Source organism: Oncorhynchus clarkii, chromosome 31 (genome assembly GCF_045791955.1).
Source record: "Oncorhynchus clarkii lewisi isolate Uvic-CL-2024 chromosome 31, UVic_Ocla_1.0, whole genome shotgun sequence".
NCBI lineage: Eukaryota > Metazoa > Chordata > Actinopteri > Salmoniformes > Salmonidae > Oncorhynchus > Oncorhynchus clarkii.
This window is the reverse complement of record NC_092177.1, coordinates 21,694,632-21,713,196: the sequence shown is the minus strand read 5'-3', so window position 1 is coordinate 21,713,196 and position 18,565 is coordinate 21,694,632. Positions and strand designations below refer to the sequence as shown.

Below are 18,565 nucleotides of genomic sequence, written 5' to 3'. Positions count from 1 at the left end.
CGACACTTCGACCTGTCGTTATTTCAGCTTCTGTAATCAATCCCAACTGGCGACACTTCGACCTGTCGTTATTTCAGCTTCTGTAATCAATCCCAACTGGCGACACTTCGACCTGTCGTTATTTCAGCTTCTGTAATCAATCCCCAACTGGCGACACTTCGACCTGTCGTTATTTCAGCTTCTGTAATCAATCCCCAACTGGCAACACTTCGACCTGTCGTCATTTAAACCGCTGTAATCAATCCCCACTGGCAACGCTTCTACTTGATTGACATATCCTGCACCCTATCATCTGTGTATTTATTATTTAGGAAGAATCTGCTCATGTTCCATATAGCCTAGCCGAACTACTGGCCGAAAAATAAACATTTACAGTCATGACTGTCCTCCTTGCAACACGATAAACCAAACATGTAGTTGAGAGATCTTCTCTTCTCACATGCTTCTTCCGTTGCATAGCTTTTTTTTTTACCAACCTCGACTCCTTTTAAACTATGAAAGGATGGGCGTAGGGGGAAAAATGAGCTAGTCAATCCAATGCAGGCATAATGCTGCAACTCCACAGGCATAAACATCCATTCAGTTCCTATTACCATGACTGGGATTCTCACTTCCTTCTATGCATTTCAACTTGTTTTATCTCCAGGTAGCTTATCAGTCAACTAAATTCCATTTGACATCAGGTGTAATACATCACACACACCTTTCATTCACCTGCCAGTCGCCAATTTAATGATAATTGTGCAGTCCAGAAATGAATCTGTCTGTTTGCACTCACAACGGGATCAACGGGATCACTGTAACGTAAGACCTCTGTGAGCATCAGGAGACCAGGCCAGTGAAATGCTGCTGGAGCCCTAGTGGGGTTTTATAGGCTGGGCAGGGAGGTGAGCAGGGGGCCTGCTGCTGGAGTCCCAGTGGGGTTTTATAGGCTGGAAGGGGAGGTGAGCAAGGGGCCTGCTGCTGGAGTCCCAGTGGGGTTTTATAGGCTGGGCAGAGAGGTGAGCAAGGGGCCTGCTGCTGGAGTCCCAGTGGGGTTTCATAGGCTGGGTGGGGAGGGGATGTGAGCAAGAGGCCTGCTGCTGGAGTCCCAGTGGGGTTAGTTAGGCTGGGTATGGAGGGGAGGTGAGCAAGGAGCCTGCTGCTAGAGTCCCAGTGGGGTTAGTTAGGCTGGGCGGGGAGGGGAGGTGAGCAAGGGGCCTGCTGCTGGAGTCCCAGTGGGGTTAGTTAGGCTGGGAATGGAGGGGAGGTGGGCAGGGGGCCTGGTCTGGGCCAGGTCACATACCAGAGCGCTATCCCTTACAGTTACCGCCCACTGTTTTCTTTAACCAGGCAGCTCACTGTGAACAAAGCCTAGTGGCAGATCTCCTCATTCACTGTGGTGGAACAACCCAGAGTTGTGGAATGACATGACAGAGTAATGATTGCGTTCTTTGTTTCCTGGTTGTGGACTTCCTTGTGTACAGTACACACCCCCTGCTTCAATAGTGGTAATTGATTCAACGGACAGGCCATGATGTCATCTGGCTGCTGCATCTGGAAACAGAGGAAGCCACTAACACAACCACCAACACTCACTGAAAGGGATGGTTGGTAAAATAACATTCCTTCCTCCCCAACATTAATACGCTCTGTGATTGAGCTGGTAGTACATCTGCACAAATTGTAGTACCACTACAAATCTAGGAAATTGTGCAATTTCACCCATTTGAGAAATGACAAGTTGAGAAGTTTATTTGTGTAATTAAATCACTGTGGGATCTGTTTGAAAAGTCAAGCAGCCATTCTACTCATTCAAAGCGAATTAATGCTGTATTCACAGTCCTCATTGAAATGGTCCATAGAGGATTCATTCATCAAGAACTGTTAAGCGGAGTGAGCAAGTGATTGACTACTATCCTCTGTGCCTCTGTGTTGCTCTCAGGGCGTCTGGATCTGGAGGGGCTGTTCCTGGTCAACGGTAATGCGGAGCGGGTGGAGTGGCTACGGCAGCGCTATGACTCTGGGGAGGAGGTGGACCTGGAGAAAGAGGCTGACCTGGCCTCGGCCGTCAGCCTGCTCCGTCTCTTCCTGCAGGAACTCCCAGAACCCATCATCCCTGCTGGCATGCAGGCCCACATCCTGCAGCTCTACCAAGGTATGTTAATCTAAGTCCTCTTCATCATTCACCTCTCTACTGTCCCCTACCTCTTCATCCTCCTGTTGATGTTCTGTGGATCTGACCTGTACTCCCGATAAAGGTGATGCACATTATTCCTTCTCTAGCTTTCCACCTGCCCTCTCACCTTACTTTCTTCCCTTGGCAGCATCATCTATAAACCCTTGTTGTTGTTGTGTGTTGTCCAGACTACAGCAGTGAGGAGGAGCTCGCCCGCAACATGAAGTACTTCCTCCAGCAGCTGCCTCAGGTCAACTACAGCCTGCTGCGCTTCCTGTGCCGCTTCCTGTCCAGCGTGGCCTCGCTCCAGGAGGAGAGCTGGAGCGTTGGAGCCCTCGCCGCCGTCTTCGGACCCGACGTCTTCCAGTACGACCAACAATAGTGACAGCACATCAACTATCCATCCTAAATACCTCATACCTAAGGCCTGTAGTACTTGTTCATACCTGCATATCGATGGCTCTTTCACTTTGCTGCCACTTTTGCTCAGAAGTGGTTATAGAGCACAAATTATTTTTAATTATAAACTGGGTGGTTCGAGCCCTGAATGGTGATTTGTATGAGACCGTATGACACAAATATATTTGTACTGCTCTAATTATGTTTGTAACCAGTTTATAATGGGGGGCGGCAGGGAAGCCTAGTGGTTAGAGCGTTGGACCAATAACCGAAAGGTTGCAAGTTCAAATCCCCGAGCTGACAAGGTACAAATCTGTCGTTCTTCCCCTGAACAGGCAGTTAACCCACTGTTCCTAGGCCGTCATTGAAAATAAGAATTTTGACTTGACTTAAAGGTCAAATAAAAAATGACAATAAGGCACCTCGGGGGTTTGTGGTATACAGTATGGCCAGTACAGTATCCAGGCACTCTGCGTTGCGTCGAGCAAAAGAACAGCCATGGTATATTGACAATTGACCACACCCCTCAGGCCTTATATAACGTTAATTTATATTCTGAATAAATGAAATAAATAGATGACAATGTTCTGAAAACGGCCGTGTTCTGTCAGAAAATATTTACTAAATAAACTAATGTAAAAAATAAAAGTAACAATAACGAGGCTTTATCATTGTGTACTTCTTATGTATTTCTTAGTCATGACTATCTGAAGTCAAACATAATGATGCAATAAGCTACTGTATTTTTGTACTGTAGTTTACACATGGACGTAGAAGTCCTTTCAGTTATGAAGGTTGATCACAGCTGATCTGAGGTCATTTCTTGCCTGTACTGTAGTTTAGACACTGATGTGTGTTTATGATAACGGCTGATCTGAGGTCATATTTTCTGTAACTCTAGTTTAGACACAGATGTGGAGGACCTGAAGGAGCAGGAGTCAGTGAGCCGCATCCTGGCGGAGTTGCTGGATAATCAGGAGGAGTTATTTGACTCAGAGGACGATGACGTTTCTACCACCAACGACTACAGTTCCATCAACGAACAGGTAATCTCTCTGTTTTCCGCTCGAAATGTCTTCTAATCTGAGACTAATATTCAACCTCACTCACCCTATTGCATGGGTTAACGGCTGAAAGCTTGGAGGTAGGGAGCCCGTATGTCAAGGCATAATGGTCTTTGGTTGTTATTACCTAATTGGGTAACTCCCTTCTGCCCTGCATGTGTTGAGCTTAAAATATGTTCTGTTGTATTTCAGTAATGAGGAAGTAGAAGGGTTTAACGTTATTCCAGCCACTCTTGAGTCTGGCACTACCATGGAAAAGGAGAGATTCTGGAAATACTGCAGTGTTGCTTTTGAAGGCAGTCTAAATGTTGAATATTGTTTCTTGGCCCCAAGCCAAAGACCACTTGAGAGAATAGAGAAAGTAAAGGGGTGTTGAGGAGTTCTGTCTGTCTGCATGGCTGTCTGTCTGTCTTTGTCTGTCTGCATGGCTGTCTGTCTGTCTTTGTCTGTCTGCATGGCTGTATGGCTGCCTGTCTGTCTTTGTCTGTCTGTATGGCTGTCTGTCTGTCTTTGTCTGTCTGTATGGCTGTCTGTCTGTCTTTGTCTGTCTGCATGGCTGTCTGTCTGTCTTTGTCTGTCTGTATGGCTGCCTGTCTGTCTTTGTCTGTCTGCATGGCTGCCTGTCTGTCTTTGTCTGTCTGCATGGCTGTCTGTCTGTCTTTGTCTGTCTGCATGGCTGTCTGTCTGTCTTTGTCTGTCTGTATGGCTGCCTGTCTGTCTGTATGGCTGCCTGTCTGTCTTTGTCTGTCTGCATGGCTGCCTGTCTGTCTTTGTCTGTCTGCATGGCTGTCTGTCTGTCTTTGTCTGTCTGCATGGCTGTCTGTCTTTGTCTGTCTGGCTGTCTGTCTGCATGGCTGTCTGTCTTTGTCTGTCTTTGTCTGTCTGTCTGCATGGCTGTCTGTCTGCATGGCTGTCTGTCTGCATGGCTGTCTGTCTGCATGGCTGGCTGTCTGCATGGCTGGCTGTCTGCATGGCTGGCTGGCTGCATGGCTGGCTGGCTGCATGTCTGTCTGTCTGCATGCCTGTCTGTCTGCATGCCTGTCTGTCTGCATGCCTGTCTCTGTCTGTCTGTCCATGCCTGTCTTTGTCTCAGTCTTTGTCTGTGTCTGTCTGTCTCTGTCTGTCTCTGTATAATAGGGATGGTTGCTCGAAGTAGCCAGCATTTAGTGGTAAAATGGGTGTTCAGGAGTTCTTCTCGGCCATGTCTCCTCTCCCTAGCATCCACAGAACACACACACATCAGTCTTCAGATCAGCGTTGAGGACAGTACCAGTCAAAAGTTTGGACACCTACTCATTTTAGTTTTTCATTTTCTTTTTACTATTTTCTACATTGTAGAATAATAGTGAAGACATCAAAACTGTGAAATAACACACAGAATCATGTACAGTCGTGGCCAAAAATTGAGAATGACACAAATATAAATGTTCACAAAGTTTGCTGCTTCAGTGTCTTTTAGATATTTTTGTCAGATGTTACTATGGAATACTGAAGTATAATTACAAGGCTTTTATTGACAATTACATGAAGTTGATGCAAGAGTCAATATTTGCAGTGTTGACCCTTTTTCAAGACCTCTGCAATCCGCCCTGCCATGCTGTCAATTAACTTCTGGGCCACATCCTGACTAATGGCAGCCCATTCTTGCATAATCAATGCTTGGAGTTTGTCAGAATGTGTGGGTTTTTGTTTGTCCACTCGCCTCTTGAGGATTGACCACGAGTTCTCAATAGGATTACGGTCTCGGGAGTTTCCTGGCCATGGACCCAAAATATTGATGTTTTGTTCCCTGAGCCACATAGTTATCACTTTTTTCCTTATGGCAAAGTGCTCCATCATGCTGGAAAAGGCATTGTCACCAAACTGATCCTGGATGGTTGGGAGAAGTTGCTTTTGGAGGATGTGTTGGTACCATTCTTTATTCATGGCTGTGTTCTTAGGCAAAATTGTGAGTGAGCCCACTCCCTTGGCTGAGAAGCAACCCCACACATGAATGGTCTCAGGATGCTTTACTGTTGGCATGACACAGGACTGATGGTAGCGCTCACCTTGTCTTCTCCGGACAAGCTTTTTTCCGGATGCCCCAAACAATCGGAAAGGGGATTCATCAGAGAAAATGACTTTACCCCAGTCCTCAACAGTCCAATCCCTGTACCTTTTTGCAGAATATTAGTCTGTCCCTGATGTTTTTCCTAGAGAGAAGTGGCTTCTTTGCTGCCCTTCTTGACACCAGGCCATCCTCCTCCAGTCTTCGCCTCACTGTGCATGCCGATGCACCTGCCTGCTGCCATTCCTGAGCAAGCTCTGTACTGGTGGTGCCCCGATCCCACAGCTGAATCAACTTTGGGAGACGGTCCTGGCACTTGCTGGACTTTCTTGGACGCCCTGAAGCCTTCTTCACAATTGAATCACTGTCCTTGAAGTTCTTGATGATCCGATAAATGGTTGATTTAGGTGCAATCTTACTGGCAGCAATATCCTTGTCTGCGAAGCACTTTTTGTGCAAAGCAATGATGACGGCACGTGTTTTCTTGCAGGTAACCATGGTTGACAGAGGAAGAACAATGATTCCAACCACCACCCTCCTTTTGAAGCTTCCAGTCTGTTATTTTAACTCAATCAGCATGACAGAGTGATCTCCAGCCTTGTCCTCGTCAACATTCACACCTGTGTTAACGAGAGAATCATTGACATGATGTCAGCTGGTCCTTTTGTGGCAGGGCTGAAATGCAGTAGAAATGTTTTTGGGAGATTCAGTTAATTTGCATGGCAAAGAGGGACTTTGCAATTAATTGCAGTTGATCTGATCACTCTTCATAATATTCTGGAGTATATTCAAATTGCCATCATACAAACTGAGGCAGCAGACTTTGTGAAAATGTATATTTGTGTCATTCTCAAAACTTTTGGCCACGACTGTAGTAACCAAAAAAGTGTTAAACAAATCAAAAAATACATTTTATATTTGAGATTCTTTAAAATAGCCACCTTTTGCTTTGTTGACAGCTTTGCACACTCTTGGCATTCTCTTAATCAGCTTCATGAGGTAGTCACCTGGAATGCATTTCAATTAACATGTGATGAAACTGGCTCTCATGAGGACCGCCACAGGAAAGGAAGACCCAGAGTTACCTCTGCTGCAGAGGATAAGTTCATTGGAGTTACCAGCCTCAGAAATTGCAGCCCAAATAAATGCTTCAGAGTAACAGACACATCTCAACATCAACTATTCAGAGGAGACTGCATAAGTCAGGCCTTCGTGGTTGAATTGAGAAACCACTACTAAAGGACACCAATAAGAAGAAGAGACTTGCTTGGGCCAAGCAGTGGACATTATACCGATGGAAATCTGGACGATAGTCTGAGTCCAAATGTGATTATTTTGGTTTCAACCGCCATGTCTTTGTGAGACGCGGAGTAGGTGAACGGATCATCTCTGCATATGTGGTTCCCACCGTGAAGCATGGAGGTGTGATGGTGTGGGGGTGCTTTTGCTGGTGACACTCAGTGATTGATTTTTCTTAAACAAATAATCATAATTTAAAATTGAATTCAAGGCACACTTAAACAGCATGGCTACCACAGCATTCTGCAGCGATATGCCAAACCATCTGGTTTAGGCTTAGTGGTCCTATCGTTTTGTTTTTCAACACCTCCCAGGCTGTGTAAGGGCAATTTGACCGAGGAGGAGAGTGATGGAGTGTTGCATCAGATGACCTGGCCTCTACAATCACCTGACCTCAACCCAATTGAGATGGTTTTGGATGAGTTGGATCACAGAGTGAAGGAAAAGCAGCCAACAAGTGCTCAGCATATGTGGTAACTCCCAACACTGTTGAAAAAGCATTCCAGGTGAAGCTGGTTGAGAGAACGCCAACTGTGCAAAGCTGTCATCAACGCAAAGGGTGGCTACTTTGAAGAATATAAAATATATTTTGATTTCTTTAACTTTTTTTTCTGGTTACTACATGATTCCATGTGTTTCATATTTTTTATTTCTTTATTATTCTACAATGTAGAAAATAGTATGAAAACATTAACATAAAATGCTTGCGTTAGTGTGAATGAGTAAGTGTCAAGTTTTGACTGGTACTGTATATGTGCCGCTAAATCTTGATCTAATCCTCGGCAACAGCAGCATATTTGCGTTTGAGGCAGACGCTCTCTTACACAGGAAGCTGACAATGATAAGCAACAAAGTCCTTCCATGTGACTCTCCTTTCTCCCCCCTGTATTGTGACTGAGTAGCCCAGGATTAGGCTGTTCAGAAATGGCCCTTTGTTCTCTGAAGGAAAATGTTTAACTGCTGTGCTTAGAAAACCATGGTGATGTAACGGTGGAACTGACACCTGCGGCCGTCTCCGGGGACATCTCAGTTTCCTAACGGACCTTAAGGAGTATTAAGACAGTCTATCCAGGCCAGGCTAACTCACACAGCACAGGCAGACAGTAGTGTTTATTCCATCCTGTCTGGCCAGAGACCATGGGTTGGAGTGGGAAGTACTGCCTTTAGTTTCACTGCATTTCAGCCTTGGGGCTGGCCTGGGCTAGTCCTGCCTGGGCTAGTCCTGCCTGGGCTAGTCCTGCCTGGGCTAGTAATGGCTGGGCTGGGCTAGTCATGGCTGGGCTAGTCATGGCCGACAACAATGAGACAGCCTATATGGAGGAGGTCAGAGAACTGGCAGTGTGGTGCCAGGACAGCAACCTCTCCCTCAATGTGAGCAAGACAAAGGAGCTGATCGTGGACTACAAGAAAAGGTGGGCCCGAACACGCCCCCATTAACATCAACAGGGCTGTAGTGGAGTGGGTCAAGAGTTTTAAGTTCCTTGGTGTCCACATCACCAACAAACTATCATGGTCCAAACACACCAAGACAGTCGTGAAGAGGGCACGACAAAACATTTTCCCCCTCAGGAGACTGAAAATATTTGGCAATTGTCCCCAGATCCTCAAAGTTCTACAGCTGCACCATTGGGAGCATCCTGACCGGTTGCATCACCGCCTGGTATGGCAACTGCTCGGCATCTGACCGTAAGGCACTACAGAGGGTAGTGTGTACAGCCCAGTACATCCCTGGGGCCAAGCTTCCTGTCATCCAGGACCTATATAATTGGCAATGTCAGCGGAAAGCCCATAAAATTCAGAGACTCCAGTCACCCAAGTCATAGACTGTTTTCTCTGCTACCACACGGTAAGTGATACCGGAGTGCCAAGTCTAGGACAAAAAGGCTTCTCAACAGTTTTTACCCCCAAGCCATAAGACTCCTGAACAGGTAACCAAATGGTTACCCGGACTATTTGCATTGTGTGCCCCCCCCCTCTTACGCTGCTGCTACCCTCTGTTTATCTTATATGCATAGTCACTTTAACCATACCCACATGTACATACTACCTCAATAAGCCTGACTAACCGGTGTCTGTATATAGCCTTGCTACTCTTATTTTCAAACATCTTTTTACTGTTGTATTATTTCTTCTCTCTCTCTCTCACACACACACACACACACACACACACACTTTTTTTTCCTCCACACTATTGGTTAGAGCCTGTAAGTAAGCATTTCACTGTAAGGTCTACTACATCTGTTGTATTCGCCGCACGTGACAAATAAACTTTGATTTGATAGGGCCCTCCTCCTCAACACTCCCATATGGGCTCTCTGGGGGGCATAAAATGCACTTTTTGGTCCTTCAGCCACTGGCAGGTGGATTTAATAATCTACCAGCTCCACAAAATGATGAGCATGCTTTGTAATGTTTCTTAAACATTGTGGTATATTTTATGACCTGAGTCTTTCAATCAAAGTATCACAGATGAGCCAAACATTTTCACCTGCCCCTTTAAGGGTGGGAGGTTATCACATAAACACGACTCGTCATGTTTGTGCCTCAGATTGAGTCTGACAAGTAGAGGCGTTGTCTTCACTTCCCTAGCAGTTGAAACTCAAACATAGGAAAACCTAGCTTGTGAACAATGTAAAAAGCCAAGAAACATAAGGACAAAGTCTCACTTCAGTAGACTTTTTTGTTTCAAGTAAATTAGACCAACTTATGTCTGTCACCAGCTAGGCAGTCTTGCAGCGCCGAGGTGGAATAGGCTATATAGGATTCATAGTTCTTTGTGCGATTTTAATTTACCTGCTATGAAACAAAACGGCATAAATACTTTGAAAACATCTACTGCAGAATTGATTTTACTATAAATGTCATCATACTTCATTATTTTATGAAACGCTCGCACTGTGGAGCCTGACCTCCTGCCAACGTGGCTGGTAAAATAGATTTTGGCATTGACGGGGAAAATGTCTCTGGCTGGCATTTTAATTTTAGGCCCTGGCTCCTGATCTCTGACTGCACTCCTCCTCAACTCCCTTATGAGTTCTCTCTCTCTCTGACTGCAATTCTCCTCCTCAACTCCCTTATGAGCTCTCTCTCTCTCTCTGACTGCAATTCTCCTCCTCAACTCCCTTATGAGCTCTCTCTCTCTCTCTGACTGCAATTCTCCTCAACTCCCTTATGAGCTCTCTCTCTCTCTCTGACTGCAATCCTCCTCCTCAACTCCCTTATGAGCTCTCTCTCTCTCTCTCTCTGACTGCAATTCTCCTCCTCAACTCCCTTATGGCCTCACTCAGGAATGTTCTATTTATCAGGCTGAGCTTTCAGTGGTCAGAGCTGTCATGTCCAGAAGCAGGCCACATACACCAGGGTTTCTGTTAGAAAAATGTGGTGCCAGACAACGTGACCGGGAAGATTTTTACTTTACTGGCAATTTGATACATTTTACGGACCAATATGCATTGGGTACATACCCCATTAGGGCATCTTAGAGAAACTTAGAGGGGGAATTTAAAGATGCAACAACTAGGATGGGTTGCTAATATTACATGGACTGTGCCTTTGGCTTCTGGACAACAGAAAAAACGTAGATATGAAAACTAATAGAACAGGAGAGAAATGGCATAGTGCTGGATCCAATAGGGAAGTAAATGGAAATGCATGTATAAAAGCATGTTTTACTCCAGCAGCAACAGCTGAGGAGCTGCAGGAGAAGTCCAGCTCAAAATAGGCTCTATATGCTGTGTGCGCATGATAGTTGTGTTGTGAAAAAAAGATGCATGATGACCAATGAAAATACACACAGGCCAATTTAATTCCACTAAATTGTCATATTTACCATTCCATCAATGAATAAAAAGTATTATTTATCAATGGGATTTTATTTTCTCCCGGTAATTTTGGCCGCCAACAGTTTTTTGATTTATTGGCTTTTCATCATTTTTAGGGTGGCAAAATCTGTAAATTGCCGGCTAATGGAAACCCTGGCACACATACTCACACACACAGAGAAATCAAGGTTATGCCCTCTTTAGTTCCTCACATTCTTGTCTCTGACCACTGACCCACACTGAGCCCTCTTTCTGAAACGTCATCCATTAGCTAGCATGTTGGGTCTGGAACTTTCCACTGACTCTGAGGACCTATTCTGTTTCTCTGATGGTGTGGGATACAGAGTCAGCTTGTGGCTGGTTCACTGTGTTTGACTTGGACTCGTGGTGACAGCCTGGGATATTGACTATCACGTTCACTAGTCAGATACTAGGGGTGTAATGGTTCACCAAGCTCACTGTTCGGTATGTATTGCGGTTTTGGGTGATATTTCGGTACAGCAGGAAAATTAAATGCCAACAGTTACTTTTTAGTTTATTTTTGTTTATGAAAATCCAAGGTGTTGGTATTCCTAATTCCATATACAGTGGGGAGAACAAGTATTTGATACACTGCCGATTTTGCAGGTTTTCCAACTTACAAAGCATGTAGAGGTCTGTAATTTTTAACATAGGTACACTTCAACTGCGAGAGACAGAATCTAAAACAAAAATCCAGAAAATCACATTGTACGATTTTTAAGTAATTAATTTGCATTTTATTGCATGACATAAGTATTTGATACATCAGAAAAGCCGAACTTAATATTTGGTACAGAAACCTTTGTTTCTAGCATGAGTATAGATGTGTAGATTGTTGACAAAAAAATTAATTGAGTCCCACTTTGTAACATAATTAAATGTGAAAAAAGTCAAGGGGTGTGAGTACTTTCTGAAGGCACTGTAAAGGGGCGTGTCTGTAGCACGGTACTTGTCATTTCCCAATCTGGGGTAATGTGATATGACTGTCACTGTGAAGTAGCTCTCTGTAGCCCTGGAGGTCCATCCATTGGTAGTAAGCGCAACTTCAGCTTTACCTTGCTTATATAGAGCAGGTACTGCCTGTTTGCTGAAATGGGTGCAAGAGGGCGAAGTTTGTAACGAGGTACATTACATTGTACAAGATGTTCCATAAAGATACTATAGATCACACCATTCACCACCTTAGCTACAAATTGTTCCACACGCCATGTTTAATCTCATTGCAAGGAGAGAGGTTACCCCACTGAGTCGGTCTAACTGAGATTAGGAGTGACTAATAGATATTCAGTTTGCATCTGTGGCTGTTTTTACACAGGCAGTACAATTCTGATATTTTGTCAATAATTGGTTGACTGCAGTCTAGAAGACAGAGCATTCCCCTACTATTCTGAGATATCTGAGAACCCATACTCGGTCTCTCGACATCTCTCCTCCTCCCTACCTCCATGCCAACTGTGTTCTGCTGCCGTGTCACAGCTGCATTGCCAAGGTAACAGCTATCTGACACCTCTGATTGGATTTCAGGGCCTTCTCCCTCATCGTGTATGCAGATGGTTATGACTCATGCTTGTGTTTTCATGGCAGTGGTGTCTAGCCGCTGGCTGTAGTGTAGCAGCAGAAAAACAAACCGGGCCCAGAGGGGCGAGGATTCTCACTGTTCCACCTGATTAAACCCATTTATCCACATCAACAAAGACCAGAACATTGTGCATTTAAATATGCTGACGGGGGAGACAACAAAAGAGATCTTAATAGAGAAAGAGATCAAACACCTAAAAAGGTCTCTAGTGGATGGATGGGGAGTCAAAGTAACCTTCACGTTTTACAACACCAGGTCCTGACAACACTGACACCTGGAAATGCCCACTACAGAGAGACCATTGAACATTCCCCGTCATTGGGGGAATGCAGTTCATAAACTGCCCTGTGTGGACACTGAGAATGACCTAAAACAATTTCCCGTCAAAATCAGATGTATAAATTCTTAATTTTGCTCAATTTCTGTTGATTGTTTTCTCAATGTGGACATGTAATTTTTCATCCAAAATATTAAGTGATAGGGTAGTCAATGGCGTCATCTATCTGCTAAATGAGTAAGGAGGAAGTAATGCGTTCATATTATTTAACAGTATCAGCTGATTTAAGGGCGAGGCCAGACTGGACCATTGATTTTTATCAATATTTTTCATTTCCAATAGTTTCTCAATGGGAGTGGAATGTTGACGGTCATCAGGGATGATGTGACCATATCCATAAAATGTTCATCCATTTTCACAGACAAAAATGCTGCGTTCAAAACAACTGGCAACTCGGGGGGGGGGGGGGGACTAACTCCGACAGGGTCAATTCTTTTTGAACGGTCATCTAACTTTCCATGTCAGAAACGCAGACATCTTTCTAGACCTCAGACTTTCTGACCTGAAGATCACTGACGTCATGATTTGACCTATTTTTATTTTCCCCCTCCGAGTTACCAGTTGTCTTGAAGACACCAAAAGTTCTGATGAGTTGAACTTTTGATGGGCTGATGGATACGTAACAATCCGTTTAGCCAATTTACCCACACATTCAAGCATTTAAAACGCCACACAGACCACGGACCAGAATGTATCCGTTGTGATTTTGTATCAATTCTCCACGGATCAGTCTGGCCAGGCCTTGCCCTTAATTTGATTGGTCAAAATAACAATTATTGGCAAAATATCTGAATTTTTCTGTCTGTGTAAACACAGACATAGATGCAAAGACAGAATATCTATTAGTAATTCCTATTCTCAATTAGGTTACCCCAACAAGTCTCTCTCCTTGCAATGAGATTAAACATAGCTGTAAATTGTTCCGTGCCCTAAGGTGGTGAGTGGTGTGATCTATAGTATCTTTATGGAACATCTTATACAATGTAATGTACTGCCCATATTAGCAGCAGGCTCTACACTCACTGCACCGACTGCAGTGTCATTATCTAGGTACATTTCAAGGGATGTCAACACCATCGAGTCAGTTAGGACCTATTTAAGGAACAGCCAAGCCTGGCTGAAAAATGTACAGCAGCAATCACTAATTGGTAACAGATGTTCGCTTTGTGTTTCTAGTCGTTCTATGTTGTGAACTGTACACAGAAAACATTGGAGCCCACATGACCGGTCCTGTATGGGAGATGCTTTGTTTGCAGCCTGTCTATATGTACGTTATTTGTTGATAGTGGTGCAAATTGCTTATTGATTCATTCGGAGGTCAATAATGGGGTAGGTACCAGTATGGATTTTTACAATACCGTCTAACAATATTTTGATACCGCTAAATAAAAAGTAGATTTGTCTTATTTTGGTTGAGTATAAAACATTCTGAATGGTGAAAGCAAATTCATGCTCTCTCCCGCCGTGTAGAAATTAGACTGCAACCACAGTGCACAAACCCGAGGTACCGACAGTCGGGACCGACAGCAGACTGTCAAACCAGCAGGGTTTCCCTGTCACTGCCCACTTTGTGTCCTATCAATAGATCACTAGAAGATACATATCATTCATTCTACCTGGAGAGGGTTCGGCTGACTTTAGTTAATTTAAGTGGGGAAGTACTTGGCTGAACATTATGATGTAGTCTGCTGTAGAGCCAACAGCCAGCACTAGTGGGAAACACTGCCATCAGAAATGAGAAATATTGTGAAATGATATTTTGGCCATATTTCCCAGCCCCCTGTAACCTACATAATGTTGCATAATGTCTGGCTGAAAGTGTGTTGTGGTACAGCTCCGTCAGAGGTGTCATGTATGATGATACTTAAACCTTCTCGCCTACTTCAATAAGATGACATCTGTTGGAGTGCCTCTGTCTAAAATGTCCCCCTACCCTTCTCTCTCCTGCAGATCACAGAACTCCTGGACGATGACAAATTAGAGGCGTTTGAGGAGCTGCCCCAAGATGGCGAGGATGGCCCCCCTTCCGCCTCTGAATCCCCCCAACACAGTAACACCCAGGTCACCCCCTCTTCAAGGTAAGATCAGATAAATAATGACTTGGTTTATGGCTTTGTGCATATATTACAAACATATCAAGCGTAGACAAAGGACATGGACAATTACAGACCATAAATACACTGAGAATAGAAAAGTGTCTCTAACCCTTATGATTCATCTGTACACTATACACATCTACACTGTATAAACACACAGACCCCTCCGTGTACTCTTGTAGCCTCCCTGGTATACATGCACCCACCTCATGTTTCAGTGTGTGTGTGGACATGTTCAGGCTGAATATGAGCGTGGTGTCACATTCCAGTCCAGCTGCCTGCTTCACCACAGCTATGTTCTTGAATCTGGTGGGGAAGCCATAAAGAGCTCTTAAAGCATAATGGTATAGGGTCAGCTCAGCTCCCACATGATGCAGTCTTACATAATTGGAATCGTGATCCCATTTTTCAATCATGTGACCCACATGGGCTCCTGACCCCAAGCTTCAATACACTGAGAAAAGTAGTGACTTAGATCATTATCACGTTTTTCTCATTCAATGCATGGAGCATTATAGTGCTAGTCCAAACAACAGACTTTTCCCAGAACCGGGGTAGCAGCGTCTCTGCCAGGTCAAAGCTGCTGTGATCTCAAGTCTCCACAGTGCTAAATGGATGAGTGTGTCTCCTTTCAAAAGTCCTGACGTCTAGTTCTGAGAGAAATTCCTCTTCCCTGGAAGTATTTGTGCTGATCTGCTCTCTCTGTTTAGTTCCAGTGCACCTGCACCCACTTTGATCTGAGCGAAGCGCCAACAGGGCTGTTGAGAGCTCCACCACAGGGCCACCATACAGCAGCTAAATGTCAGGCTGGTCTGGAATGACAGGCCGGTTAATTTATATTAATCAAATCAAATTTTATTAGTCACATGGGCCGAATACAACAGGTTTAGATCCTACTGTGAAATGCTTACTTACGAGCCCCTAACCAACAATGCAGTTTAAAAAAAAAAGCGAGATAAAAGCAACAAGTCATTGAAGAGCAGCAGTGAAATGACAATAGCGAGACTATATATAGGGGGGTACCGATAGTCAATGTGCAGGGGCACCGGTTATTTGAGGTAGTATGTACATGTAGGTAATTTATTTATTTATTTTGCTCCTTTGCACCCCCATTATTTTTATTTCTACTTTGCACATTCTCCCATTGCAAATCTACCATTCCAGTGTTTTACTTGCTATATTGTATCTACTTTGCCACCATGGCCTTTTTGCCTTTACCTCCCTTATCTCACCTCATTTGCTCACATTGTATATAGACTTGTTTATACTGTATTATTGACTGTATGTTTGTTTTACTCCATGTGTAACTCTGTGTCGTTGAATGTGTCGAACTGCTTTGCTTTATCTTGGCCAGGTCGCAATTGTAAATGAGAACTTGTTCTCAACTTGCCTACCTGGTTAAATAAAGGTGGGAGAAAAAAAAAAAGGTAGTTATTAAAGTGACGACAGAGAGTCTGTGATTTCCTGTAGACCCTGCCACATGTCTGAGCCGTTGAATTGCTACTCCACCTTGTCCCTGGACTGGCATTTTGCTTGTTTGATTGCCTTGTGGAGGGAATAACTACACTGTTTATATTTAGCCATATTTCCAGATCTCTTTCCATGGTTAAATGCGGTGGATCGCGCTTTCAGTTTTGCTCGAATTCTGACATCCATCCGGTTTCTGGTTAGGGTAGGTTTTAATAGTCACAGTGGGTACAACATCTCCAAATGGGGTGGCTTCCGATTGGTCAGATCAGCGTTGAATGGTTATCGTCACTGGTACATCCATTTTGAGTTTCTGCCTTTAAGACAGAATGTGCAAGATGGCATCTTGGTCGGATTTTCCGAAGGGAGGGTGGGGGAGGGCTTTGTATGTATCGCGGAAGTTAGAGTAGCAGTGGTCGAGAGTATTAACCCTACTTGTCGTGCAATCAATAAGCTGATAGAATTTTGGTAGCCTTGTTCTCAAATTTGCTTTGTTAAAATCCCCAGCTACAATAAATGCAGTCAGGAACTTTCACGGTCTTCTTGGTAAGCAACTCCAGTGTATATTTGGCCTTGTGTTTTAGGTAATTGTGCTGCTGAAAGCTGAATTAATCTCCCAGTGTCTAGTGTAATCAATTTGAAGTTCAGGCTGTAACACAACAAAATGCAGGAAAAGTCTGAAGACGATAGATGGAATGGTGGAGTTGGGGCAAGCACTGCAATTTTTTTACCTCGTTATTTAACTAGGCAAGTCCGTTAAGAACAAATTCTTATTTACAGTGACGGGGCTACTTGTAAAGTCCCCCCGGCCAAACCCTCCCCTAACCCGCACGACGCTGGGCCAATTGTGCGCCACCCTATGAAACTCCCGATTACGGCCGGTTGTGATACAGCCCATCACAGCCGGTTGTGATACAGCCCGGGATCAAACCCGGGTCTGAAGTGACGCCTCTAACACTGCAATGCAGTGCCTTAGACCACTGTGCCACTCGGGAGGCCTTAATAGAGATGAAAAGGCAACCAACAGAACTAGTGGCTGACAGTATCCCTCACAACTATTGTCGTGATGCCTGGGGTTGTTCTGCAGTCACAGTTCTGCTTTTGAAGGAATGTCTGTGCGGTATTAAGTTGTCATGTCTTTTTTTAAATTAATGTCCAATTACATAGTCTTAACCCAATTTTTCATATTTTTATTCAAGACAATTGACCACCATCCTCAACAAGAAGAATGTTGTCTTAAATGTCTTGATAGGCAAGTTTTGCTTATGATGGTGGTCAGGGATCAACAGTAAAACTTGACCGATCATGTCCGATGTCGTTCAGTCATGGAGGGGAAAACTGCAGGCTTTGCTGACATGTTTGTGCCGAGCCCTGACAAACATTAAGCTGGTCCCCATTATGCCCTGACAACATCTCAGCGACAGCTCCCATCAAATCTAAATATAAGCCCATTGGACCGTCCACTATCCGTTCCCCGCTCCATTTTTTTATGGGGCACAGAAATAAACTCTGGTGATGAGGAACAGCGTTCTTGTGACATGCTGTTGGCTGAGGTGCGAGACAGGGGAATGTGGGAACAGCTGTTTGCACCATAGTGACTGTCTGCGTGAGGTGGTAGGGTCACAGACCTCCCTCTTCCCTCACCCTGTCCACCTCTCCAACTCAGTGCCTGCCTGCATGCCTTCCTTCACGACACCAACACCACTCGCTTGTAAAGCCAGTGGTTGCATCTGAAATGGCACCCTATTACCTACATTGTCCACCACTTTTGACCAGGGCCCATAATAGGGTGTCATTTGAGACTTGGACAGTGTCCAAGCCAGGGGATCAACAGCCCCTGGGCCAAACTCCTCCTCATGGTCTACTTTCTCCAGCCAGACCTGTCCTGAGGACCCTGTGGACATTATTTATGAGGGCTCCGAGGCCACTGCATGCCACAGAAACCTGCCGCTCTTATCTGTGTCAACAGAGCACTTGCTGTCTCTTTCATGAGGACGGATGAGTAACTCATCGTAGACGCATTGAGAGGTGTTTACATGTTTAGCAGCACCCCAAAGGTGGACTCCTGCTCCACTCGTGGCCTGGGCCCATCAAAACAAGTTCCTCCTACTGAATGTATTCCATATACCCACTCCTGGTGTTGGGGTCTGCTCCTGTTTTTTTTTAAGTAGCTGATCATTTATGTCCACTGCTGTTCCTCTGCGGGCGTCATGTCCAGGTACATTCCACCCCCTTCACCTCTTAGTTACTTCCTACTACCGTCCGTTCCCAGCTTAC

The 18,565-nt window shown here is 44.6% G+C and overlaps 1 protein-coding gene across 3 annotated transcripts in view; it reads left to right on the top strand.

Moving 5' to 3' along the window:
- The window catches only part of LOC139391079 (protein FAM13B-like), a 63,078-nt gene that overhangs the window by 17,824 nt on the left and 26,689 nt on the right, over positions 1-18,565 (top strand). For all 3 annotated transcript variants that reach the window (XM_071138586.1, XM_071138583.1, XM_071138585.1), the window contains exons 4-7: positions 1,925-2,137; positions 2,347-2,524; positions 3,459-3,603; positions 14,676-14,803. In XM_071138586.1, the coding sequence (XP_070994687.1) occupies positions 1,925-2,137; positions 2,347-2,524; positions 3,459-3,603; positions 14,676-14,803 (664 nt within the window). The remainder of the gene's footprint in view (positions 1-1,924; positions 2,138-2,346; positions 2,525-3,458; positions 3,604-14,675; positions 14,804-18,565) is intronic.